At 37.7% G+C, this 27,405-nt stretch overlaps 1 protein-coding gene across 1 annotated transcript in view; it reads right to left on the bottom strand.

Moving 5' to 3' along the window:
• The window catches only part of sptbn4a (spectrin, beta, non-erythrocytic 4a), a 39,216-nt gene that overhangs the window by 4,510 nt on the left and 7,301 nt on the right, over positions 1–27,405 (bottom strand). The window contains 19 exon segments of the mRNA XM_067439195.1: positions 1,394–1,564; positions 2,708–2,961; positions 6,480–6,540; positions 8,911–9,875; positions 9,984–10,174; positions 10,267–10,351; positions 10,616–10,754; positions 10,917–11,161; positions 12,151–12,281; positions 12,376–12,625; positions 13,114–13,318; positions 14,579–14,709; positions 15,621–15,647; positions 15,649–15,900; positions 16,757–16,846; positions 18,836–19,039; positions 19,128–19,145; positions 19,198–19,324; positions 19,326–19,423. Coding sequence (XP_067295296.1) covers positions 1,394–1,564; positions 2,708–2,961; positions 6,480–6,540; positions 8,911–9,875; positions 9,984–10,174; positions 10,267–10,351; positions 10,616–10,754; positions 10,917–11,161; positions 12,151–12,281; positions 12,376–12,625; positions 13,114–13,318; positions 14,579–14,709; positions 15,621–15,647; positions 15,649–15,900; positions 16,757–16,846; positions 18,836–19,039; positions 19,128–19,145; positions 19,198–19,324; positions 19,326–19,423 — 3,644 coding nt within the window.

Below are 27,405 nucleotides of genomic sequence, written 5' to 3'. Positions count from 1 at the left end.
TTTAATTTCATTTGAATAGATTAAATTTAAAGGGGTGGTAAAACGCATAGGCCTGATTGTTTTTGTGGACTGCACTGTAACTTTTTCATGCTTTGTTTTAACACAAAAAAAGCATTATTTTTCATATATTTTGCCTTTATTCTACACTGCTCTGTCCCTCCTTGTAAAAACGGTCTGGTGGTTTCCTGGTTCTATGAAGCGTCCTTCAAAAATATGCAATGGGCTCTGAATGGTTCGCTGGCCCAGCTGTGTTGTGATTGGCTAACCAACCGCCTAGTGCACTCCAGCCTACTCTTCTCCACAGCAATACAAAAATGGCCTCACCCCCCTTATTTAATAATTTCAGAGGAGGGGTTTATATAAATATTGGGGTTTGTGATGTCAGCAACCCTGGAGGAAATGTCTGTAGTTCCTTACCAGCCGTTTGTTGTAGTCCTTAGAAATTGATTTTTTAAAAAGCCAATATCTCCCTTTGCTTTAAACTTTGAGCATTGTAACTTTGCAGATGTTGTTTATGCTCAAACAGCAACATTACACGTTTGCTAAAGTAAGAAAATCTAAATCGTGTTTTACCACCCCTTTAAGAATATAATATGAAACCTGAAGCATAGCCTATATTTAATAAGATTAGGGGGGAAATGCCCTTTATAAAAGGTAAATATATCACAAATATGCCGATTTAAATATGTCAAAGCTGAATGAACACTGGTAAGAATATTGCTTCAGAATAAATAATATTTACAATTTAAACAAATTAAAAACTTTTTTCCAGACAAGCAATTTTTTTACTCGGATAAGAGAATGACCGATTTACCTGTCCGAAGGACAAGCACATGAACATGCTTAATGTCAAGCCTTGCCTGTGATGCAAATTTTCAGCATCATTCCTCCTGTCTTCAGTCACATGATCCTTTAAAAATGATTCTAATACTCTGATTTAGTGTTCTGATTAAGTAACATTTCTTATTATTATCAATGTGGAAAACAGCTGTGTTGCTTAATATTTTTTTGGATTCTTTAGAAAGAATACAAAGTTCAAAAGAACAGCATTTTTTTTTAAAAATAGAAATCTTTGTAACGATATAAATGTCTTTACTGTCACTTTAAATTAAAATAATACATTTGTTTAAAAAAAAAAAACCTCACTAACCAAACTTTTGAACAGTAGAGTAATAAATCCTCTTGACTTTTTACAAAAATAAAAAATAAGTCAAGCCTTCAATCCATATGCCCAATATCTTTCTATTTCAATAGAAAACAAAACAACACAAAAACTGCAAAAAGCATGGGGTCTGAAAGTGCGTTTCCTGCATGGTTGTTTGTCATTGTTTTCTGTGGATTAGCAGATAATTCAGCAATTCAGTTATTAAAGATCACACCGAGTTAGTTTTACCTGAGAATGAAGACATTCTTCTTCTTTTTGTATCCATTAGTAGTGTCAAATTCACAGATGGCTAGGTTGAGAAGTGGCTCATCGTTGTAGGGTGTGGTCTTGTGTCGTGCATCCTTGTAGAAACCGATCTCCCCTTGTTTGAGTACGCAGAACAGATTGACCCACGACTTGCTGCAGGAGGTGCAAAAGGTAAAAAAAACTTTGTGAGTTATTAGGCCGTACCAAGGCATTTAGTATCGCGATTATCAGACAAACACAGTCAGAACAGCATTACTAATGTACTATCCACAGGGCCATGACCACCATTGACCCCAATATTCGGAACAGCAGTTTATCAATATGGGGTTTAAATGTCTGATTCTTAAAAAAATAATGTTTTCCCACAATCTTGTAATATCACATCTTTGACTATTCATATTACATTTAAAATGAACGTCAGTATGCTGTATACACTTAACCCTAAATTGCATTTAGTATATTTTCAGTATGAAAAAAGGGTTAAAACCTTATTTAATTCATCATATTCAGTGAGAGCTCACTCAATGAACATCATTCACCAGAATGTAATATAGCCAACCTCTAGCTGTGGCAGGTTGTAGATCATGCAGCAACAATTTTTGTATTTTTTACTATCTAACAATATGCATGCTATTATGAACACCGTATTATTTGTGGATCCATTAGCTAATAGCTTGATAACATGATTTCTACAACACTTGTGTTGAAAACTGCACATAACCTCCACGCCCTCCATGTATTCTAATGGACGCGAGACAAACAAAACGATCCAATTACACTTCAAATATTTTATTCCCAAAGATGGTTTTTGTCATTTTGGGCAGATTCATCATGCCTGATTTTATTTGAAGTGTTCATTTTTTAAATAAATGTGGTTTTAGTTAGTTATTTGATGCTATAAAAATGAGGGGGGCTTTAGCTTTCATTTCTACATTTCCATAACTGTTAATTTAACACATAAAGAATTGTTCTGTATCTGTGAGGGTGTGGGCGGGCTTTTGATATCGTGGCTCTCTACTGCACAGACCCCGGTCCCGAGGTCACTACTGTGCAGACTCTGTCCCAAATCTGCGCAAGATGTCAGCACCATATCGAACGTTGGCGGCTTAACTTTTCTTCAGTGGAAGGCAGTGGTTTCCTTATTTTTTTTACGGTCTATGGATTTCTATTGTATTAGCAAAAGCAATGAAAAACCTTTAGATTATTCATAACAAGATTATAATGATGAGAAAAAAAAATGAATAAAGCTAAAGATCATGTCAAGACATTGCAATCAGTTACAAGTAAGAAACACACCTGTTTGGGCTTCTCTCTTTCCCCTCCTCTTCGTGTTTCCTGTACAAGAAGCCCTCGTGATGGACAGTGTGGGTAGGAGGCTGAGGTGTAGATGGGACACTCTGAGCAGGCGCAGAACGGGACCTCCGTGGCTCTTCGGGTTCTTTTGGACGAGGTCTTCGTCGTGGTTTGGGGCGGTCACGAGCTCGAGGGCGATCCAGGCGGCTCACTGGTGCAGAGAGGCTACTGGACGGTCTGAACGACTCTCCCCTCGCCTGAAAAAGAAGATATTCTTTGTGCATGTACAAATGGTTTCTTGATACTGAATGTGTGTATATCAAAATTAGGTGTGTTTTGCATGACATTCTCACTTTATGACATTCAAGTGCAATCTTTACTTATAAAAATATAATGTTCATACTGTACTGTACCACACTTTCACTTACAGTGGGTACCGAAAGTATTCAGACCCCCTTAAATTTTTCACTTTTTGTTATATTGTAGCCATTTGCTAAAATCATTTAAGTTCAACACAGAAAATCATTTAAAAACACAGATTTGTTGACATTTTTGCAGATTTATTAAAAAAGAAAAACTGAAATGTCACATGGTCCTAAGTATTCAGGCCCTTTGCTGTGACTCATATATTTAACTCAGGTGCTGTCCATTTCTTCTGATCATCCTTGAGATGGTTCTACACAGGGGCGTAGCCATCTTTTCAGAAGTGAGGGGGACAGAAATGTCGTAGCCTAATACCATTTTTTTTTTTTTTTTTGGACCAATATAATTTATCGCATCTCTTGCTTTTAATTGGGCAAGATATCAAATACACTGCTGAACAATAACCAATAATTAATATCTATAATATTATTCTCCTTTTTTTGTGCCAATTTTATGATTGGTTTATATACTACAAACACTTGTGCATTAAGTCTCCATAGATTTTATGCAATGTAAAAAAATATATATATATTCTGATGTAAACCATGCTGTTCTCTATGTGAAGATATAGTAAAGTGTGATTTATTCCTGTGATCAAAGCTGAATTTATCATCATTACTCCAGTCTTCAGTGTCACATGATCCTTCACTAATCATTCTCAGATGATCAACAAACATTTATGATTATTATCAGTTGTGCTGCTCATGGTGCTGCTTAATTTTTGTGGAAACCATCTAAACATTTGTGGTAAAATTAAAAAAGAGAGAATTTAATACTTTTGTTGATCAGACATGCATTAAATTGATCACAAGTGATAGTTTTAACATTACAAAAGATAATAATTTATTTAATAAATGCAAATAAATACTGTCCATTGAAATTTCTATTCATTAAAGAATCCTGAAAAATAACATGTAAGCTATCATGGTTTCCACAACATTTTTAAGCAGCACAACTGTTTTCAACACAGATAATAATCATTCATGTTTCTTGATTATAAACTCATCACATGAGAATGATTAGTGAAGGATCATGTGACACTGAAGACTGGAGTAATGATGATAAATTCAGCTTTGATCACAGAAATAAATTACTATATTCACATAGGGAAAAAGCTGTTTTAATTTGTAATAATATTTCAAAATATTACTGTTTGAACTATTTTTTATTACATAAATGCAGCCTTGGTGAGCAGAAGATACTAAACAGTAAAAGCTGCATTATTCATATGATAGGTTACTTTATTGTCAATAAATAGCCTACATTGAGATGACTTCTTGAACAACACACATTAAGCATATATTGTCGCAATCGTCTGATTGTCGTCGTCACGTTTCATCTCTCATAACGATTGTTTTCCTTCAGCTGCAGCTCCAGCGATTACCTCTACGAATGCACTTTTGGACTTTCTGTGAGAGAGAGAGAGTGCCCTCCTCACATTTAGATGCGAATAAAACGGCAGGTCATGCATAGATTATTTTTTGTCTCTGAATTTAAATCTTGATGTATTCACATTGGTTTCTATGTAAATGCATTTGACCGTGACGCCGTGACCGTGATTAGAGAAGGCTGTCTTTAGCGTCCCTGTTAACTTGCCCGCCCCCGCTCAGGTTACGCGCCGGTTTGAATCCCGTTCGGAGCGGGTCGACTAAGATCGGCTAGACCTAGTAAAAGTGCGGGGGACGAAAATACATTTTATTAAAAGTGAGGGGGACACGTCCCCCGCGTCCCCCGCGTAATCTACGCCCATGGTTCTACACCTTCATTTGAGTCCAGCTGTGTTTGATTATATTGATTGGACTTGATTAGTAAAGCCACAAACCTGTCTATATAAGACCTTACAGCTCACAGTGCATGTCAGAGCAAATGAGAATCATGAGGTCAAAGGAACTGCCTGAAGAGCTCAGATACAGAATTGTGGCATTGCGACGAAAATAGTTATTGTGCGTACAAAAATCGAAATAACAACTTTACCTACAAAGTTATTGACGATATTCTGGATGAAAACCTTCTCCAGAGAGCTCAAGACCTCAGACTGGGCCGAAGGTTCACCTTCCAAACAAGACAATGATTCTAAGCACACAGCTAAAATAACAAAGGAGTGGCTTCACAACAACTCCGTAACTGTTCTTGAATGGCCCCGCCAGAACCCTGACTTAAACCCCATTGAGCATCTCTGGAGAGACCTGAAAATGGCTGTCCACAAACGTTTACCATCCAACCTGACAGAACTGAGGATCTGAGGATCTGCAAGGAGAAATGGCAGAGGATCCCCAAATCCAGGTGTGAAAAATCAAAATCCAGGTTTTGCATCTTTCCCAAAAAGACTCATGGATTTATTAGATCAAAAGGGTGCTTCTACTAAATACTGAGCAAAGGGTCTGAATACTTAGGACCATGTGATATTTGTTTTTCTTTTTTTAATAAATCTGCAAAAATGTTTACAATTCTGTGTTTTTCTGTCAATATGGGGTGCTGTCTGTACATTCATGAGAAAAAAAATGAACTTAAATGATTTTAGCAAATGGCTGCAATATAATAAAGAGTGAAAAATATAAGGGGGTCTGAATACTTTCCGTACCCACTGTGTATTTATACATACAGCAAAGTCTGCATAAGATCACCCTTACCTAAACCAATAAAATGTATAAAAATACTAAAGAGTATGAGCTATCACAATTCTGCTCTATCACCACTGTGCCCTTGAGCAAGACACCGAACCAAGACTGTAGCACTGTGCCTGCAGTACGTCTATTCTTATTGAATGATACAAATGGCACAAAAATCCCAAACCTTTAAATCAGTGGTGTGTGGACTGATTTAAAGGTAAAGAGAATCACCTGAACACACTATACTATGAATCAGTTTGGGGTCAGTATGTTTTTTATAAAGCAGTTAATACTTTTATTCAGCAAGGATCTAATAAATCAATTTAAAGTGACAGTAAAGACTTTCACATGGTTATTCTTTTTTGTTTTAAATGAATGCAGTTGTTTTGAACTGTCCATGCATCAAATAATCATTGTTTGTGTTTCAACATTGATCATTTTAAGAAATGTTTCTTGGGCACCAAATCAGCATATTAGAATGATTTTTGAAGGTCGGACACTAAAACTGGACTAATGGCTGCTGAGAATTCGAATTTGCCTTCACAAGAATAAATTACATTTTAAGATATAGCCTTGGAAAAGACTTTTTTAAACAAATAACAAATCTTACTAACCCCAAACTTTTAAATGGTGCATTACAAATTGTTTAGAGGAAGCATTAGGATGGTGATGGGGAATGTGATATATGATGTGAATTGAATCTATGACAAATATTAAATTCAGTACAGACACATGACACATACATGGCAAGCTTCTCTCTCCTGCACTTGCTCAACAATCTCAGCCATAGTGGAACGCTTCTCCCTAAAAAAAGATAAGAAAGCCAACTTAGAAGTTAGATATCCATATACAGAGGAGTACATACACAGATTTGTTATTTGTTCATGGCAGGACTTTCTATGCTTTTATATTATTTTTTTATATAGCTTCTAAATCTTAACCATAGACATTATCCTCACTACAAACTTCCAGCATTTTTATATTTTCATTTCAAAATTCAGTATTATTTTGTATATATTTTTATAGTATTAATTATATTTGGATTTAGCTATTGTTTTTATATTTTCATAGTTTTTATAATTTTACTATGTGCTTTTGTCAGTTTTATTATAATTTTATAATTACTTGTATATCTATTTTAGTTGGTTATTTTTTTTAATTTAAATTATTTGGCAATTATTTGCTTTTAATGTTAGTTTTTCATTTAATATCTATATTCCCAGTTTATTTCAAATGTTTCTTTTATTTATATATATATATATATATATATATATATATATATATATATATATATATATATATATATATATATATATATATATATATATATATATATATATATTTATATATATATTTTTATATATATGTATTTTTATATATATATATATATATATATATATATATATATATATATATATATATATATATATATATATATATATATAAATACAAATACACAGGTCCTTCTAAAAAAATAGCATATTGTGATAAAGTTCATTATTTTCCATAATGTAATGATAAAAATTAAACTTTCATATATTTTAGATTCATTGCACACCAACTGAAATATTTCAGGTCTTTTATTGTTTTAATACTGATGATTTTGGCATACAGCTCATGAAAACCCAAAATTCCTATCTCAAAAAATTAGCATATCATGAAAAGGTTCTCTAAACGAGCTATTAACCTAATCATCTGAATCAACTAATTAACTCTAAACACCTGCAAAAGATTCCTGAGGCTTTTAAAAACTCCCAGCCTGGTTCATGACTCAAAACCGCAATCATGGGTAAGACTGCCGACCTGACTGCTGTCCAGAAGGCTATCATTGACACCCTCAAGCGAGAGGGTAAGAGGCTGCACAACGAGAAGCGGTGACCGGACCCTGAGGAAGATTGTGGATAAGGACCGATTCCAGACCTTGGGGGACCTGCGGAAGCAGTGGACTGAGTCTGGAGTAGAAACATCCAGAGCCACCGCGCACAGGCGTGTGCAGGAAATGGGCTACAGGTGCCGCATTCCCCAGGTAAAGCCACTTTTGGGCTACAGAGAAGCAGCACTGGACTGTTGCTCAGTGGTCCAAAGTACAAGCTAATTGTGCATGTCATTCGGAAAACAAGGTGCCAGAGTCTGGAGGAAGACTGGGGAGAAGGAAATGCCAAAATGCCTGAAGTCCAGTGTCAAGTACCCACAGTCAGTGATGGTCTGGGGTGCCATGTCAGCTGTTGGTGTTGGTCCACTGTGTTTTATCAAGAGCAGGGTCAATGCAGCTAGCTATCAGGAGATTTTGGAGCACTTCATGCTTCCATCTGCTGAAAAGCTTTATGGAGATGAAGAATTCGTTTTTCAGCACAACCTGACACCTGCTCACAGTGCCAAAACCACTGGTAAATGGTTTACTGACCATGGTATTACTGTGCTCAATTGGCCTGCCAACTCTCCTGACCTGAACCCCATAGAGAATCTGTGGGATATTGTGAAGAGAAAGTTGACGCAAGACCCAACACTCTGGATGAGCTTAAGGCCGCTATCGAAGCATCCTGGGCCTCCATAACACCTCAGCAGTGCCACAGGCTGATCGCCTCCATGCCACGCCGCATTGAAGCAGTCATTTCTGCAAAAGGATTCCTGACCAAGTACTGAGTGCATAACTGAACATAATTATTTGAGGTTGACCTTTTTTGTATTAAAAACACTTTTCTTTTATTGGTCAGATGAAATATGCTAATTTTGGGGGGTTTTCATGAGTTGTATGCCAAAATCATCCGTATTAAAACAATAAAAGACCTGAAATATTTCAGTTGGAGTACAATGAATCTAAAATATATGAAAGTTTAATTTATCATTACATTATGGAAAATAATGAACTTTATCACAATATGCAAAAAGTTTTTAGAAGGACCTGTATATATACACATTTGTACACACACACAGGTGTGTTTTAGGTTTAACAATTACAGCACTGTTAATTAGTATGTATATTAAGCTCCATTGAGACTGTTGGCTAACTTCAGGTTTTATTCTCCTCATGGGGATCTTTAACATTAACCCAAACCCTAAACACACCTTTAAAAGCTAATGCCTTTTATAATTTAAATAATAAATTCCATTACTTAATTTATGAATTACTTTTACCTTTAAGGACATCACAGAAACAAATCCATATACACTCACCCAGATGGTCTCTTGTCGGATGGCTCTTTCCCAGATTCTGCATCGCTGGAATCATGTTTCTGTACTCTCTGCCTACCGCTACCCTCCTGCTCACTGGACGACTGTCTCTCCAGTCTTCGACGGTAGCGTTCCTGCCTAACAATCATCGGGAGCTCATTTAGTCGCGCCTGGATCTCCTGCTCGCTGGAGGTCTGTCGGCCAAGCCGGTACTCTCTCTCCCGCCGCAGGTGATCCATCTGCGGGTCAGAGCGGCTCCCGCGGGGGTCTCTTTGTAAACGGCTGTGGATCATCTCCAGGGAGGGGTCCAGGCCCATAGGAGGAGCTGGGACATTTGGTCCTCCACCGGCAAGCTGAGCTCTGTGAGCCTCCAGTAAAGGTGGAACAGCTTTGTGAATGTGGTTGATTTTGGGCTGAAAGCAGTCAGCTTTCAGGTGCTGCCAAGCATATCCTAATTTGGGCTCTACCACCCCCACAGCACCTAAATGGTTCAGGCTATGGTAGCTGGAGCCATCATCTCCTAAAACACCCTGTTGGTTTAGTCCAGTGTAGCTGGAGCTGTTTACCCCCAAGACACCAACTTGTTGATTTAACCCCTGATAGCTGGAATTATCCATCCCTGAAACACCCTGTTGTTTTAGCCCATGGTAGGAAAGACCCTCTGCCACAACCCCTGATGGCTGGTTTAGCCCATGGTAGGAGGAGCCATTCATAACGGGCGTGTAGGGGTTCAGGGTGGATCCTAACCGCTGAGCGAGTGTGTGCGCCACCATGTGTTCTGTGGCATGCATGAGGTCTGGCCCGGGCTTGGACTCCAGAAGTGAGTCCTGAAGAGGGTTACGGAAAAGAGAGGAGGACGAAGATGACGAAGAGGAGCTGGGCACAAGACAGGAGAGAGGGAACATCTGCCTGCTTAGGAGAGAGGAGGTAGAAGGTGGCTTGCTCAGTTCCTCCTTCATCTTCTCTGCCTGAAATTGGAGGAGATAGAGAAAGTTAAACAAAAATACAATGATAATAATTATTATTATTTAGTTCTTCATTTTATGTTATTTATAAGTCTTTGTTTCCATAATGACCTGTCGTAATGAGCTGAAATGGTCCTTCCATGTGGCTGCGGCCTTCCTGAATGCTTCATGCCGGCGAATCAGCTCCTCTACCTCGTCTGTCCCACCCCCTGTCTCACGAGTGATTGGAGTGATTGGGTCCTTGATTGTGAGCCAGGACTGCTCTGCCAATCCCGGTTGGGTGGACTGCAACCTCTGCTGGGCTGGAGGGCACAAATAAAGCTTATGGATAACTCTGAGGAAGGATCAAATTGGCAGACATTTGACATAATGTCAAAACAAAGTTCTCACTGACCTTGCTGAAGCTTCTCCCAGTGCTGTTCCCATCGCTCATTCAGGTCTTTCTGCTTTGCCATGACATATTCTAGCTTTTCCTTTACCTGGATCAGAGAGTATAGCTATGTTAAAGATATTTTACACTACTGTTCAAAAGTAGTTGCCCGACGTAAATCGCACTGCAGATTGTATTCTTTTTTTTGGGGGGGGGGGGGGGGGGTTCATTATTTCATTTAATATGGATGCTAATGAATTTATCAAAAATCAGTTTACACTGTTATCAAAAACATATCAATATAGTTTCCTCTGGTTTCATGTATGTTTTAAGTTGTGCAAACAAATGGTTCAGTGTTTGAGTATGTGTCTACCTCTTCAGCTGCAGGGTTGCGTGCAGCGAGCAGCATCTTTCCCATCTCCACGCAATGAACAAAGTTCTTGCTCTTGTTATCTATCTTACTCTTCAGATTCTGATGTTGGGACATCATGCCCTCCAGCACAGAGAGGTCCCTGACACGTACACAAGGACCCACCCAGCACCGAAACCCACGCCCAGACACAAACAAGAAACATGCACACACATTATCCTGAGGCACATTGTCTATTGTGATTGGTTTAAATCCAACTGTATATTCAGGATGAGTCTGTAAAGTTCTATTACTGATCTGGTACCTGGCATCGTCAGTTGAGCCAATCTGTCCCATGATTCCATCCATCCACATGCTCAGTTCTCGCACCACGGCGAAGAACTGGATCTTATCAGTTACTGTGGTAACTTGCACACGGCTGCCCTCACATGCAACGAGGAGCTCTTTCCAGGCCTGCATCACTTCCTGCTCACGGCATAAAATGGCATCTGCCTTTTCCCCAGCGTAAATTGCACGTAGCTGAGCTGCATTTTCTTGCAGTTGGCGTACCTGAGGGGGCAAAGGTTAAAAAACAAAAAGACTTGAGTTCAAGTATATTTAAATTCACATTTATTTGTGTAGTGCTTTTCACAATACATATGCAGCTTTACAGAACATGCATGCATCTACATTACACTTTAGAGTGATCTGTTATCAAAGGTGAAGTTGTCCAAGTTATGCATTTCAGAAATTTACATCACGAAAGTTACAAATAACAAAGTTAGCTAACAAAGCATTAATTAACAATGTATTATTTTAAGTCTCTATTTACTCAGCATCAGAAAAACTGCCTCAAAAAGAGGTTAATTGTTATTAAGCAAATGCTTTTATTAAAACTTGACTAAAAACTAAAACTAACAATAATTTAAATTTCATTTAATTAACAGCAACTGGTTTCCCTCTTAACTCATTTTGATTAGTTAAAATCATTATGAAATTAAAATGGACAATTCCTATTTTTTATGGAAAATACATTGTAGCAATGTTTATTATAAATGATATACCCTGTACACAATATTACTTAAAAATAATTAAATAATGTGCCCTTATAATCTTTAATAAAAATAACTTCCCTCCCTCTTCAAAAAACATTCCTCCTCCATCGATGTGTTTATTTGCACAAGAGCAGGACAACCTGTCACCATATTAGATCACAGCAATAGCAAACTACAACAATACAATCAATTCCCAATGGACAAAAATCAAGTCCCCCCAATATTTGTTCTTGTTCGAGAAAGCCATTTTACTCAGATGTATGTCACAATGGGGGAAAAAAGACTATTGCAACTTCCGTCTCATGCTGACTTTAAAGTATTGATCACTGTGTGACGGTTGTAACTGTGTTTCTGAGTGTTATTGTGCTTATCGGCTGAAATGGGAACCACCCCTTGCTGGATCAGGAGGATGAACCAGCCTAAACACTTATTTATCGTGGCTGCTGCACCTGGTCAGAACAGGTGCTGTTGTTTTGTTCGAGTGTGTGTTATTGTGAGTCTTACCTGCGAGACCAGCAGCTGCAGGGAATGCTCGAAAGAGTGCAGAAGTCTCTGCAGTGTGCCAGGGTTGGCAGAGCTCACCTGACAGGACCTCACCTCTGGCAGCTGTCTCATCTTTCCCTCAATCTGACCAGCACCTACAAAACAGATACATTGATGATCCTTCAATATGTCAATGAACTGTGAATGTGTACAAAAAACATGATTTCTGGTTGTATGTGTGCTTGTATACCTCCTGACAGTCAGTGAAGAACTTGTGCAACTGGTACGAAGCTGCGAGCATCTGCGCTCTGGTCTCCATGAGCTCCAGAAGATCCGCCCAGGACTCGTTCAGTCCGTCCTTCCACTCTGCGATGGTGGCAGCATCAGAGTGACTGCAGTCAATCATCTCATTCACCATCTTATTGACAGAATCCATCTGTTTCTGACCCACTGCACGAGTCTCAGAGGAGAACCGAGTAAAGCTGCCCTGCAGAACCTGAGAGAATTAAACAACACAAAAACGATATGGCAGAGATGAGCTCAAAGAAGCTTTGATACATTTCTGTGTTTCTGTGTGTGTGGGGGGGGGGAGAGAGAGAGAGAGAGAGAGAGAGAGAGAGAGAGAGAGAAGAAAGATGGAGAGAGAGAGGAGAGAGAGAAGAGGAGAAGGAGAGAGAGAGAGAGAGAGAGAGAGAGAGAGAGAGAGAGAGAGAGAGAGAGATTGGGGGTCAGATGAGCACTGGACTTTAACATGAACTGGTAAGAAAAATGCTGCTTTTTCATTTAACAGTAGATTAAAACAATGCCTAAACAGCCATCAGTTTCAGCCTAAGAGATAGTCAGTAGAAAAGAAAATTATTTCAGAAGAATAATAAAGAAGAAAAAAGAAAATTATTTCAGAAGCAGAGCAAATAGATTGATTAAGAAAGTAAACAGGGTTAATTTTTTTAATCTCGACTAGAGTTAAGTGTGAGCTGGTGATACCGTGACATGCTCCAGGTCCTGGCCTAACTCAGTGGAGCTGGCAACCGCCTCCCTCTCAGAGATCCATTTCTCCAGTGCCTCCACCTCTCGCTTCAACTGATACAACCAGTACTGCTGCTCCAGCTTTGTTTTCCTCTGTTCCACCAGGTCTTTCAGAGATACATACAGCCGGTCTATGTGAGCCTGCTGTTTGGTGATTTGCTCACTGAGATAGAGGCAAGAGAAAGAAAGAGATAGACTGAGGTTAAATTCTGAGAGAGGGCCATAATTCCTTTATAGCAAAAAGATAAATCGACCGCCCAAAAGTTTGGGGTCAGTATATATTTTTTTCAAATAAGTATTTTATGCTCACCAAAGCTGCATTTATTTGATTAAATACAACAGTGATATTGTAAATTATTATAAAAACAGTTTTCTATTTAAATACATTTTAAAATGTAATTATGTCAGGACCACTATCGTCAAAGATGATTGATTGACTATTAGCATATAGTTTAAATTGCCATTATGGTTCCATTCTGAGTAAGAACTCCCTGCGCATCCATGCAGCCTAGCATTGATAAGAGCAGGGAGAGCAGCAATAACCCCCCTTAGGGTAAGCAGAGCCAACCAACATGATGTATTGCAGATATCATTAATGTTGATATTTAAATGTACAAAATAATTCAGGAATTTAGTCTGATTCAAGAGGAATTAGAATACCACGTCCTGACTAGACGAGAGGAGGAGCTGGGGGTGGAGGAGGGTAAACGAGAGCTGGAGAATCACGATAGCTGCTGATAGTACTGAAGGAGCTTATATATGTATGTGGTGATAGACATCATATTCCTATAGGTAATAGGAAGAATATAGCCAGTTGATGCGAGTTTGACTAACATGACCTGCCAGAACTGACGCTATACGCTTGATTTTTTTTCCTATAATAGCAAAGCTGAATTTTCAATAGACATTCCTCCAGTCTTTAGTGTCACATGATCCTTCAGAAATCATTCTAATGTGCTCAAGAAAAAAATCTTATCATCATCAATACTAAAAACATCTTTAAAAAAAAATTATATATATATATATATACATATTTATATATATATATCTTTTTTTTTTTTTTTTTACTTTTTTTATACTTGTTATTTTTTTTTTTAACTTTTTTTCAGAATTCTTTGATAAAAAGAAACATTAAAAATCATTAGGTCTGTAATTTTTGATCAAATTAATGTATCCTTATTGAATAAAAGTATTAATTACTTTCTTTAAAAAATAAAATACTGACCACAGACTTTTAAATGGTAGTGTATGCAGCATGTGAGAGACTGATGGACAGCGCAATCAAAGATTTGAAGAACTGAATTTTACTGTGGATGGGGCCAACAAAATGTAGAGCCTGGCCAAAAACTTAAGATTAACATGGAAAAGATTTGTTGTGGTGAGCCTATTTTGGACTTGGTGTAAGTGAGAAATTTATATTTACCTGTCTGGATGTCCCAACTCAAGCATTCGACGGCACTGCTGGGACAGTGAGCCCACTGTCTCAGCATAATTCTCCACTGTTTGCTCTAAGGCCAACTGCTCTTTCAGTAACCTAAGAGTGCTAGCCTCGTCCTACAAAGAGAGGAGAGAGAGAGCGAGAGAGAGAGAGAGAGAGAGAGAGAGAGAGAGAGAGAGAGAGAATAAATCTTGGTTTACATTGTAAAAGACAAACAGACCACACTGTATTGACAACAATTTACAACCCTGCTATTATCAAAACTTTTAATAAGCACACGCATACATTTTTGGTGTTCTATAAAGTGTTTCTATAAAGGCCCAATTTATTAAAAACTGTTAGATGCATTATTTATTTGCTCTTATTTACTTAATTTTTTATTCAAATACAAATGAAAAATCTAATTTATCAAATTATAATATTAGAGGTGGGCATAGATTAATTTTTATTTTTTTTAATGTAGATTAATTTGGAAATTAATCTAGATTAAAAGGCTTTCAGAATGTGTGTGCTAACCCTCTCACGTACGTTACACTAGAGGTGTAACGGTACAGATTGCTCACAGTTCGGTTCGTATCACGGTTTTAGGTTCAAGGTTTCGGTACCGAAATTTACCTCAGACATGAGCGAGAGGAGCTGCAGTGCATCGCGCTCAGACTGCAGAGAATGTGCTCGGTGAAAAAACGCAATTTTCTTTCTGGAGTCTAATTTAAATAGAAAAATATGGTAGCTTATGTAGGCAATGCTGCACTTTTGGTTTAGAATATTAATGTTAATGTCAACCCTTTTCTTCCCCTATTAATGTTTGCTGCTGCATCCTTTGCGTCTGACTGCTCCAACTTTTTCCAACTAAGGGCTATGCCACGGATCAAACAGAAAATGCGCGCTGCGTTAACGCGCGTTAATAAATTTAGTGCCGTTAAAATGAATTTGCGTTAACGCGTTTTTAACCCCCTAGCACTCCCTTACAGACCCCACTTTGAAAACCCCTGATTTAAGTGGATTGAGTTTTACATATAGTACATACATTTCCTTTTTCTTCATTGAGGACCCTGTAGCTTCTGTCCACTAAGCCAAGACTCCGCCTTCGCTGCCTGGGTATAATACTGCTGTGCGTGGCTCACAGCATCCAGCATCACTGTGCGACGTTCCATCTCTACCTGGAGCACCTCCCACAGCTGCCTCACATGCCCCGCCCCCTCCCGCACAAGCTCCACCTCTGGGGTCCTCAGGGCAGCAATGGCCTCTGCCCTGTCCAGCACCTCCTCGAGCCGCCCCCTCCGAGCCTGCATCTCCATCTGCAGCGCCTACAAGTCCAATTATACATAAGTGAAATGTCAATCAAAGCAACCAATCAAAATTCATCACTGGAAGCGACGAGAACCAGGCGATCAAACACAGGGCAGCTAATTTAAATATCCTCAATCTTTAAGCCACAGCAATATCTAGAAATCTGCCATATGACTAATGATGTGTTAAAAAATAACAGGTAATAATTTAATAGTTTGGCTTTTAAGGCAAGTTCATACCAAGATGATTATTATAAAATAGCTATAACAATAACCATATTAGCATCCATAACAACAGAATATAACATTCGGTTTATTATAAGCACAAGCTGTAGTTATCTTGTCTGCTGTGGGCATAGATTTAGAAAGATTATTAAAACTCATAGTTATAATTACAGTTATTGTCCTTAGTGTGAATTTCCTTTTATATTATAAATTAAGCAAATAATCAATGCAATTTGAGAGACAGACTACATAAGCTACTTGTATATTATTTGACTGTTGGTCTACAATACATCACTGATTCCCAGAACGCTTTCTTTTATAGTCTTATAGTTATGGAATGTTAACAGGAAATATCCAAATAACATACATGATTATACAATGTAGAAATGACATTAGATCAGTTATGCATCTGGTATATCAAAACAAGACAAAATATATTAGAGCAAAGAGCAGTTTAACTAATTTGATCAAAGCTAACCTTTCAAATTGACATCAAAAGACATTTTTTTAGTGACTAATTGTAAAAAGAAGCATATCCCCACATATCACAGAAACACTACTACCTGTCTGAGAATGTACCAGAATCATATTCATCAGAGTTCAGAAAACAACACAATAGTTGTTCTGTCAACAGGTTTGTGACTATCACCTCATGGCTTTTGATTAAATGCTGGACACTCTGCAGATTGGCCCCATATTCTGTAGATGAGGCCAAACGTAACCGCTCCTGAATCCATATCTACAAAACCCAAAACAGAGAAAAAGAGGGCTTTAGGTATAGCAAAAATACATACAATTTTAGAACATAAAAACATGTGAGTGGTGACTGCCCATGCAAAACGCACAGAGCATTGTGGCTAGTTAATAAATAATTGCTATGCAGTTTTCTGATAGGGCCGCATGATTAATCGTAAATTAAACTAAAATTAAAACCGCATTTTCACCAAAATAAAAGCTTGAGAGTTTACCGTTTGAAAATGTAAAAATGAAAACACATAATAAAACACAAATATTACTGTAATTTTACAGTTATATTGTAAAATAAATTGTATTTTTTATTTCACAGTGAAATATTACAATAGCATTGATTTATTGTAATATTTTATTTAGTAATAATAATAATAATAATAATAATAATAATAATACAATTAATTACTATATAGTTATATTGAAATATATATTTTTTTAAAAATCACAACATTTTTGGCCAAAGTGTGCAATCCAAACTTGGAACTTTTTTTCAAACTGCATCGCAATTTATATAAATAGATTTTTCCACAAATCGTAGAAGCCCTATAATCTAAGCATTTTTTAGAATGTCTTTATGTAATTGCTAAGATTTGAGAGCTGATTTTGTGAAGCTGGGAATTTTTCAACCTTTTTATTGTTTTTCTATTGCTTAGAAAAGGGTAACACTTTAAAATATGGTTTCATTAGTTAACATTAGTTAATGTATTAACTAACATGAACTAACCATGAGTAGGACATTTGTTACTGTATTTGCTCATCTTTGTTAGTGTTAGTTAATAAAATAAAAATAAAATCTGTTCATGGTTTCTTCATGTTAGTTCACAGTGCAAGAACTAATGTTAACAAGATTTGAATAAAGTATTAGTAAATGTTGAAATCATGGGCGTCGGAAGCAAATAAAAAGTGGGTGGGTCAGTAGCGGTTAAGGCAAAATATGATAGGTGGGGAAATTGTTTTGCGGGGGGGTCTGGGGATTCTCCCCAGAAAAAAAAAATGTTTTCATAGATGTGATTTCCTGCATTATGGTGTGTTTTAGGCCATATCCCTTTCGTATACCAAAAAAGACCTCAAACCAGTCAATACCAATAGTCTAATAAAAAGGCTATATTCATTTAACTGCCATAGACATCAACAGTTTTACAGATAAATGATAATGAACAAGTTGCATGTTTTTTATGCTCCGTGTCCAGACAGAAAAAGTGCTGTTTACTAAACGATTGATTGGGCCAGACAAAATTACAGAAATCACTATATTATTTACCGTGGCTATAGAGTAGGGGTAAGATGCATGGCATCAAGTTTTGACGCATATCAAGCATAGGATCGAATCCGCCTTTTGCCACACTCACTCTACTCCCTTTCCCCATCACATATCAGATCGGAAAGGTATTTATTTTCAATAAAAAATAGAAAATATTAGAAAAGGGGAAATAAAGCGTTTAACATGTGTTTAATAATACGTTTCTTAATAAGTTTCTCGGTTAAGGGGTAGTCAAGGTAAGGAGACATGTGCTGAATTAGAGACGATAAAAGTGAGTGGGTCTTGTCCCACCCACACACAATGGTTCCGACACCCATGGTTGAAATTAACAATAGCAAAATTAAATAAATGCTTTATAAGTGCAGTTCATTATTAGTACAGTTAACTAATGTAGTTAACTAATGAACCTTATTGTAAAGTGTTACCCAGAAAAGTAATAACTTCACTCGTTAACAAGCAGCACAATTTGATATATGCATTATCTCCGTAGTGCAAAATGTGCCAAATTTAATGCTTCAATGAGCAACAAGGAAAGGAAAGGAAAGGAAAGGAAAGGAAAGGAAAGGAAAGGAAAGGAAAGGAAAGGAAAGGAAAGGAAAGGAAAGGAAAGGAAAGGAAAGAAAGGAAAGGAAAGGAAAGGAAAGGAAAGGAAAGGAAAGGAAAGGAAAGGAAAGGAAAGGAAAGGAAAGGAAGGAAAGGAAAGGAAAGGATACTCACAATCTCATCCTCCAGGTCCTGGGTGACTTGGTGCATTTCTTTTGACGCAAGAAGGATCCGCCTTCTTTCCTTCAGAGGCTCAATTAGACGCACGATTCGGGTCTCCACCACACCTTCTTGCTCCTCTGCTTCTGGTCTCCGGGAATCAGCACTGCCCCTGACTTCACCAACACCATGATAAAGCTGCATTTGGGCTTCCAACGACTAAGAAATGAGGATTAAGAGAGATTACAAATGAAAATGCATTTCCCAAATCCAAGAACTATCATTCAGTGGCAGTTTCTGGTCTCACTTGTATCCTCTGGAGTTGCTGGCTGAAAGTGGGACGGGGGCTGAAGGAGGGTGGGTTGAGTGGTATGGGCGGAGCCTAGCGTGGGCGGCTGCTCCTGTATGACGTTGAGATGCTGGTCCAGGTCGCTAAGGGTGTTGGTAGGCAGGTCGGTAGTGCGGTGGTTCTGGGTTTCAAAGAGCTGGCGGGCCTTGACTTTGTGGTGTTCTCAGATGAGACCAGCACTCCCTGATTTCCTTCAACTTTATCTCCACCACCGATCGCAACTCGGGCTGTTCCTGGATCAGCTCCTCGCCCTCCTAAACACATGTAACATAATCCATCGACTTGTTACTGCTCTGTCCCTCACCCTTTATCCTTGCCTGAGTGTGTATGTGTAAGATGGAAAGAGATCAAAGTATAGAGAGTATCTGTCTCTTCAGAACCATGGCTGAAGTCCAGCCTCCTAAAATAGGGTGGACACACACACACACACACACACACACACACACACACACACACACGTACACATACATACATACACACACACACACACAGTCTCCCTCTCTCCCTCTCCATCAGTGTGTAAAGGTTCATTCTTCCCTGCAGAAACACATGAAATTAAATTCACCCCTGAATCTCTTTTTAAAACGATATTCATCCTTCTTTCCATCACAGATCCTCACTGTGTGTGTCAATGTGTGTCAGTGTGTGTCAGTGTGTGTGTGTGTGTGTGTGTGTGTGTGTGTGTGTGTGTGTGTGTGTGTGTGTGTGTGTGTGTGTGTGTGTGTGTGTGTGTGTGTGTGTGTGTGTGTGTACACGTGTGCGTGTCCATACGTGTGTGCGTTTGTGTTTCATAATGCAGTGCAGCATTTCTCCTTTTGGCACAAGTCGCCTGCTCCCCTGTACTGCAGAGTGTGTGAGAAGGAGAGAGAGAAGGCAGAGAAACAGATGGAGAAACACAAAGACAGAGAGAAACAGGGAGAAACAAAGAGATGGAGAGGGAATAGAGAAAGAAACAGGAAAAGGGGGCTGTTTGGATGGAAATCAAAAAAAAAAATGAAGGATAGGAGAATGACACTGAAAATGGAATGGAAAAACTGTATAGATGGTTCTAGCTGGATGCTAAGGTATTCTGACTGGTTGTTAAGTATTGCTAGGGTGTCTTAGCTGGCTGCTAGAATTTTCTGGCTGGTTGCTAAGGTGTTTGAGCTAGTTGCTGGGGAGTTCTGACTATTGCTAAGCATTGCTAGATTTTTTTCTAGCTGGTTGGTAGGCGCTGCTAAGGTGTTCGGGTTAGTTGCTAGGCATTGCTAGGGTGTCTTAGCTGGCTGCTAGAATTTTCTATCTGATTGCTAAGCATTGCAGGTGATCTAGCTGATTGCTAGGGTGATTGAGATGGTTGCTGAGGAGGTCAGACTGGTTGCCAAGCATTTATAGGGTGTCATTGCTGGTTGCTAGGTTTGCCAGACAGACAGACAGACAGACAGACAGACAGACAGACAGACAGACAGACAGACAGACAGACAGACAGACAGACAGACAGACAGACAGACAGACAGACAGACAGACAGACAGACAGACAGACAGACAGACAGACAGATAGATAGATAGATAGATAGATAGATAGATAGATAGATAGATAGATAGATAGATAGATAGATAGATAGATAGATAGATAGATAGATAGATAGATAGATAGATAGATAGATATAGAGTTTAATCATTCATTTGTAGTACTTAATTAGTGTTTCAATCTTGCATGTTTGATTTTTGCACTGTAAAAAATTATTTAGAAAAGAGTTACCTGGTTACCTTACAATTTTGAGTTAATACAATGAACATTTTTTGAGATTTTGAAAATATTTTGTAAGCATATTGAGTAATTGTGTTTTATTTCTGATGACGCATTGACACATGCCAAATAGTGCTATTTTCATGCTTTATCAATTTTTTTAATGTGGTTCAGATACAATAATATTTTGAGTTCTATTTATTAAACAATTTCCTTCATTGTATCAACTCAAATTTTTTATTTCAATAAACTCAAAATTTTAAGGCACCAGGTTACTTACTTTTTTAAGTTAAACCAACAAAAAACAACAAAAATGTTCAGTGTGCCTGTGAGAAAAGGAGATAATGTGTCTTTCTAGAACTATTATTGTATGTCACATCATGTGTTCTTATGAATGACCTGGTGAAACAAGGAGGCCAGATGTGCATTCGACATGAAGAAGCGATGTGCAGACTGATTGGTGTATGACATTAAATTACCACAAGAGTGAATCAAATTATTAGGAGGACATCTGCTCACTAAATGTTTCACAGAACTTTGGATGTCATACACTGATCGGTCTTTGCAGTGCTGCTTCAAGTCGAACACACCTAATATCGGTTTTAAGGACATCAACATGTCGTGTGATTGGTCCAGGTCAACCATGAAGATGCTGAGCTGAGTGAGTCTGGAGATGGGATCTTTCCAAAATGACAGAGTTCTCCAATCACAGCGGGACGTAGTGTCATTGCTTCTACTGTTTCTCAGGTTTCAAGAGATGTTTCACTATTCAAGAGATTAGATTTGAACAAATTCTGAGGCATCCATCAATGAAAAAGGATTAATATGAAACTTGTGAACTTACGAATTTGAGACAATTAAGCTTATAATAATCTTTATGTTTCTCGAATTCTATTTAGCTCAAAATACACTTGTAAAGAATCATAACATTTGCTTTAGGTATGGGGACAAGTACTCAAGTACTCGAAAGGGACAGCAATGATCGATCATAAAAACGATGATCAGGTGACTTAAAAAAAATTATTTTCTTTTTTTTTTACAATTTCATAATGAATATAAAGTAAAAGCCAGACCAATCTGTCATATACATAACATTATAATCAGAACATTCTTGTAATAGAATGTTGTGGATTCTTTGTGCTTCAGGTTCACGCTTTAGCGCAGGTTTAGTTAATTTGTGCAAATATAATTTGTAATATAAAGTTTATTTTATGTATATCGCTTCAGTTTATTGATGTTTCAGCTCACACCGCTCAAAGCAATTGGTTTGTTAAATATTATTTAAAAATATAGACATCAATGAATATAATTGTTTTGTTATTTAAATCAATCATATTTGTTTTAGATTTATTATTTATTTTTCAAAAGCACTGGGTCATTATTGCAAGTATTCTACAAAATAAAAATACAACATTTTAAATTCTAAAAATTGACCATAACTGTAAAATAGATCCTGAGTTCTGACACAGCTGTAGTCCTGAAACAAAATCCTCAAGAACAGAGAGAGAAAAGGAAGCATGTTCCAGATTGCATAGAAAGCAGAATTAGACTCTCCTTCTTCAAACTGAACAGAACAAGCAAACATCTGACAATTCAAAGTCAAACACACAACGCGTTCAGACATAAAACTTTGACTTAAAATAGTGAAGCAGAAAACTAATTTCTACACAGCTAAACAGAATATTCAACATTTATACAAATATTCCCTAGCATCTGCTGGTGAATCTAATTCACTGCAGGATTCAGATTATAAAAAGCTATTTCACTCATGAGATTGGTTTGCATGTTTGATATGGTCCACAGAAATCGCCTGAACAAAGCTTTAAAAACGTTGGCACTGAAGTAACAGAACAACATTAATCACAAGTTTCACAAAAGGCCTGGAGATACATGTGAGTCCCACCCACATAGAGTAGCCAAGAATATACTGATTTCCACTGGCATTTACAGATCAAAAGCAGAAAGAATCATGCCATTTATTATAATTGAAGATATTATGTCATACTATGACATTAGCCTTTTATAACCCATGATATGGCACTGATCCACATCCCATTAGGGCTGGGTGATGGTGACCCATTAAATAGTCACAGTATATTCACAATGACTTTGCTAAGGGTAACAATTTACACGACAGAGAATGCAGAGAGGATTTTAATCCTCTTTTAAACATTTGCAAATGACATTTCTTACGGTGTCCTTAGACTAGTAAACTAGCAATGCTTTCTTGCTAATAAGTATTTCTTCCACATTGAATCTCCAAAATAAAGTAGAAACATCAGAAAGATCAGTAAAAAAGTATATTTTATTTATTTGTATAATGGCATCTTTTTAGTATGCACTATGAATGAAGGCTTGTGAATACATTGTGAATGAATACATGATATTAATTTTTTCTCATTTTTAGCTATTAATTATAGTCATTCAACATTACAGTATAATTGAAAGCTACCAATTTTAACAATTAATAGGCAATCTAAAACAATATACAAACTTTTCATTTAAGTGACCTGAAAGGGATAGTTCACCCAAAAATGAAAATTACCCCACGATTTACTTAAAATTACTTACCATCCTAGATATAGATGACATTCTTCTTTCTTTTAGACGAATACAATCAGAGTTATATTAAAAAATTGTCCTGGCTAATCCAAGCTTTATAATGGCAGTGAATAGCAGCCCGAAATGTGAAGCAAAAAAAGCATCCATCCATCAATTTAAAAAGTAATCCACACGGATCTGGGGGGTTAATAAAGGCCCTCTGAACCCAGCATCACGCATTTATGTTAAAAAAAATTATCTATATTGAACACGTTAAGTAAAATATATAGCTTCTGTCAGACTGCATTCAGAGTTAATTATGGAAGCTAGATATTTTACTTTATAAAGATGATATTTGGATGGTTATTTTTTTGTTTTTTACAAAGCCACATCACTTTGATCAGAAGGCCTTTATTAAACCCCTGGAGCCGTGTGGATTACATTTACTTTTTTCTACTGGCCTAGTTAAGCCAGTTTACTTGGCCTGTGAAATGCACAAAAAAGTTATTGTTTTTGACCCATGTAACCTTGTAAACAGTGCTTTAAGATTTTCAGGTAGGTCTAACAGGTAAATATATATAAATTGAAAAATCAAACATGAACATATGTCTTCACTGTATAAATTATAAATATAATATGAACTAAACCTTATTAAAGCTACAAGTTATTCAGTCAAGAGCAGTGAGTGATTTTGACAGACAAAAAGCAGCAAGTTTATTAGCCTGCTGTCAACTTAAGATGTGCAATCATGATCTGACAAACAAAATGTAGCATCAGTTCTGGCAGGTCATGTTAGGCCCCTTCCACACGAAACCAGAGCTTTCCCAATCGGATCTTTTTTTCTCCTTATTTCAAGAAATATCTCTGTACACAGGAGTGCAATGAAAACGACTCAAAACGGTGTAGTGTACATGCCAGGCCAGTGTGTGGCGCTGTAATTCTGCCACAGAAATACACTAAAAATGTAGAAGAAGAGTTGTGGCTAGAAGGAGGTATAGTGGTAGGAGGTGAGGCAAAATCTCACGATAAAATAACAATAAATACATTTGCTACTTAAAGGTGTCATGAACTTGCTTTTTTATTTTTTTATACTGTTGTCTGAGGTCAACTAATGATGTTTGTGTGGTTGTTACATTCAAAAACATCATAACTAATAAGTAATAGGCTATTTTCTACACTGGTTTTGAGGCTCGCTTCAAAACGCTGGGTTTTGGTGGGCGTGCCGCACTGGAGACTTGGAAGTAAACGCCCACGGCTAGGATTGGATAAGATTTGCATATTTAATGAGCTTAAGCTCCACTGTCAGTTCACATGAGGAAGAGGAGAGATTGAGGGAGAAGCAGCAACTTGAGAGAGAGAGAGAGAGAGAGAGAGAGAGAGAGAGAGAGAGAGAGAAAGAGAGAAAGAGAGAGAGAGAGAGAGAGAGAGAGAGAGAGAGAGAGAGAGAGAGAGAGAGAGAGAGAGAGAGAGAGAGAGAGAGAGAGAGGTAATGGCAGAACAAGAACGGAATATAATAAGAATTGTCGGCCTGCCGGGCTTTGTGAGCCCTGGCTTATTACGCGTGCAGCGTGCTAAAGTTATGTTTCTGTCAGACACGTACACATAAGCAAAACGATCTAACAATGCAATACTATCACATATAAAAACAAGTTTTACTCACATAAGTGTGTTGCACTAGTAGTGCATTGACCAGAGATTTGTTTACAAACGATTCCGCAGTGAACTGAAGTGAACATGTCTTCCCCATGTGAGCTGGAACTTCATTAAAAATAAAGTTCAACCACTCATTCCTAATATTAGGATCCGAAGGAAGCTTATGCAGCGACTGTGTTCTTCCACAACCAGGAATAGCGCAATATCTTAATCTTCCTCAGCATGTTTATTGTTGTTGACCAGCTAGCACGAGCCCTCCATGAGTCGGTGGGCGGGGCTACTGAATTAGACGTTCTGTAGAGGTTTGTGTTTCGTCGCACAATGACGTAAGTATGAAGCACAGGACCGTTTGCTGAGCCTGGTGTCTATAAAAGCTTTTCTTTGACTAACAATGACGTTTTTTAGCTCTGAAACTTAGAGGATAATTTTAAATTATCATGACCTTTTATATATCAAAAGCTCAAGAGAAAGTTGATTTCTCAATTCATCACCCCTTTAACAGATGTGTTTTATTAACACCTACACCTACCCCAACCCTAAACCTACCCTTACAATATTGCAAATATGGTAATTAAATGACGCAATATTGATGTGCGCATGCCCAGTGCCTGTTATTGTATCCCTTAACTCTTTCAACGTGCTGGACGTAGTGTGATGACATCACCGTTTCGCAAAATATACCGATTGGCTGTACACACGAAAACATAAGATTGTCATTTTCAGATTCATCCACTCTGAGGCCCGGTTTCAGAAAATATCGGATTCATGCTTCCAAAACGCCGGATCTGTGTGGACGAAGCGCTGATATGGTACAAAATGTATACGTATACAGCTGAACCCGTCTCCGTGTGGATGGGGCCTTAGTTAAAGATGCATCAGCTGGCTGTCAGCTGATCACGTCTACCCATAGGAACATGATGTCTATCACTGCATGCATATATAAGCTCCTTCAGTACTATCAGCTCTCATTTACCCTCCTCCACCCCCAGCACCTCCTCTCGTCTAGTCAGGACATGGTATTCTAATTCCTCTTGAATCAGACTAAATTCCTGAATTATTTTGTACATTTAAATATCAACATTAATGATATCTGTAATACATCATGTTGGTTGGCTCTGTTTACCCTAAGGGGGTTATTGCTGCTCTCCCTGCTCTTATCAATGCTAGGCTGCATGCAGTGTTGCCAGATTGGGTTGATGATATCCATCCCAAAAGCTCACTAAAACCCACCCAATCCAAGAAAAAAACAGCCCAAAATTTTAAATAATAAAATAATGTAAAATAATTGCATTGCCATGTCAGTCAAGATTGATTAGCACCATTTTATTTCCTTAAAACAAAATAATGATGACAAAAATAAATAAATAAATAAATTAACAATTTCCCAGGAAAACAGATCAAAACAGGGCAAATTCATGTATGACTAAAATTTCCAAGTGGAAACTGTAAAAATCTTGAAATTAACCGATGATGACATATATAGGCTATCATTTTCAAATGTAAACAGTAAGTATAAACTAATTTAAGTGCAAAAAGTGCCCAATATAAGTGATTGAACTAAACAACGAAATTAGCAGGCATTACACACACATTAATGCACACACACCACAGCCAAAATGTGTCATTCACTGATACAAAGCCTGCCCTACTGTATGATAATCCTACAACCAAAAATGAACAAGAACGCGTTTATCTTTGTGTTGTGCTTCTTTAGACAGAACTACAGTAACGTATTTCGTGAAATACATATTTATAAAACATAACGCAGAACAAATTGATTAATCGTTATTAACCTCTGATTAACCTCTTTCAGCAGCTGTGGGGACGAGTAGAACGCAGTCAGGTTTAAAAGGTGCTTGTCCTGATCAGTGTGCACATGATGGACAGGAGTCATACAGTATATTTGAGTCATTCATCTGTGCTCTTAGAGTTGGTTAAAGAATCTTCGAGTCACAGGTGTAATCCATGTTTTGAGAGTTGGTTTACGCTCCCACTCATTACTGTATATTTATGACACTTTTGCATAGCGATCACTTGAATATCCAGCTAAAATTTCGCGCTAAAACCTTTCATGAATGAGCGCGTCTCCCTGCTGATCACTGATTGGCTGAAATGACATGCTCTGGCGACCTCAACACCTGCCAGCTGACTCTACGCTGGCCCTGTGTGTGTCATGATGACTGGTTTTATGGAGTACATGCACATTTGAGTTTGTTATTAACCCATTAGACTATAAAATTTAGATATTTGAAAACCGCCAAACTGACCCCAAACCAGCCCAAATTTTGTCCACCCGCCCAAACCCGCCCAATC

The sequence above is a fragment of the Pseudorasbora parva genome, chromosome 3 (genome assembly GCF_024679245.1).
Source record: "Pseudorasbora parva isolate DD20220531a chromosome 3, ASM2467924v1, whole genome shotgun sequence".
Taxonomy (NCBI): Eukaryota; Metazoa; Chordata; class Actinopteri; order Cypriniformes; family Gobionidae; genus Pseudorasbora; species Pseudorasbora parva.
The sequence above is the reverse complement of the archived record's forward strand: the minus strand, read 5'-3'. Positions and strand labels throughout refer to the sequence as shown.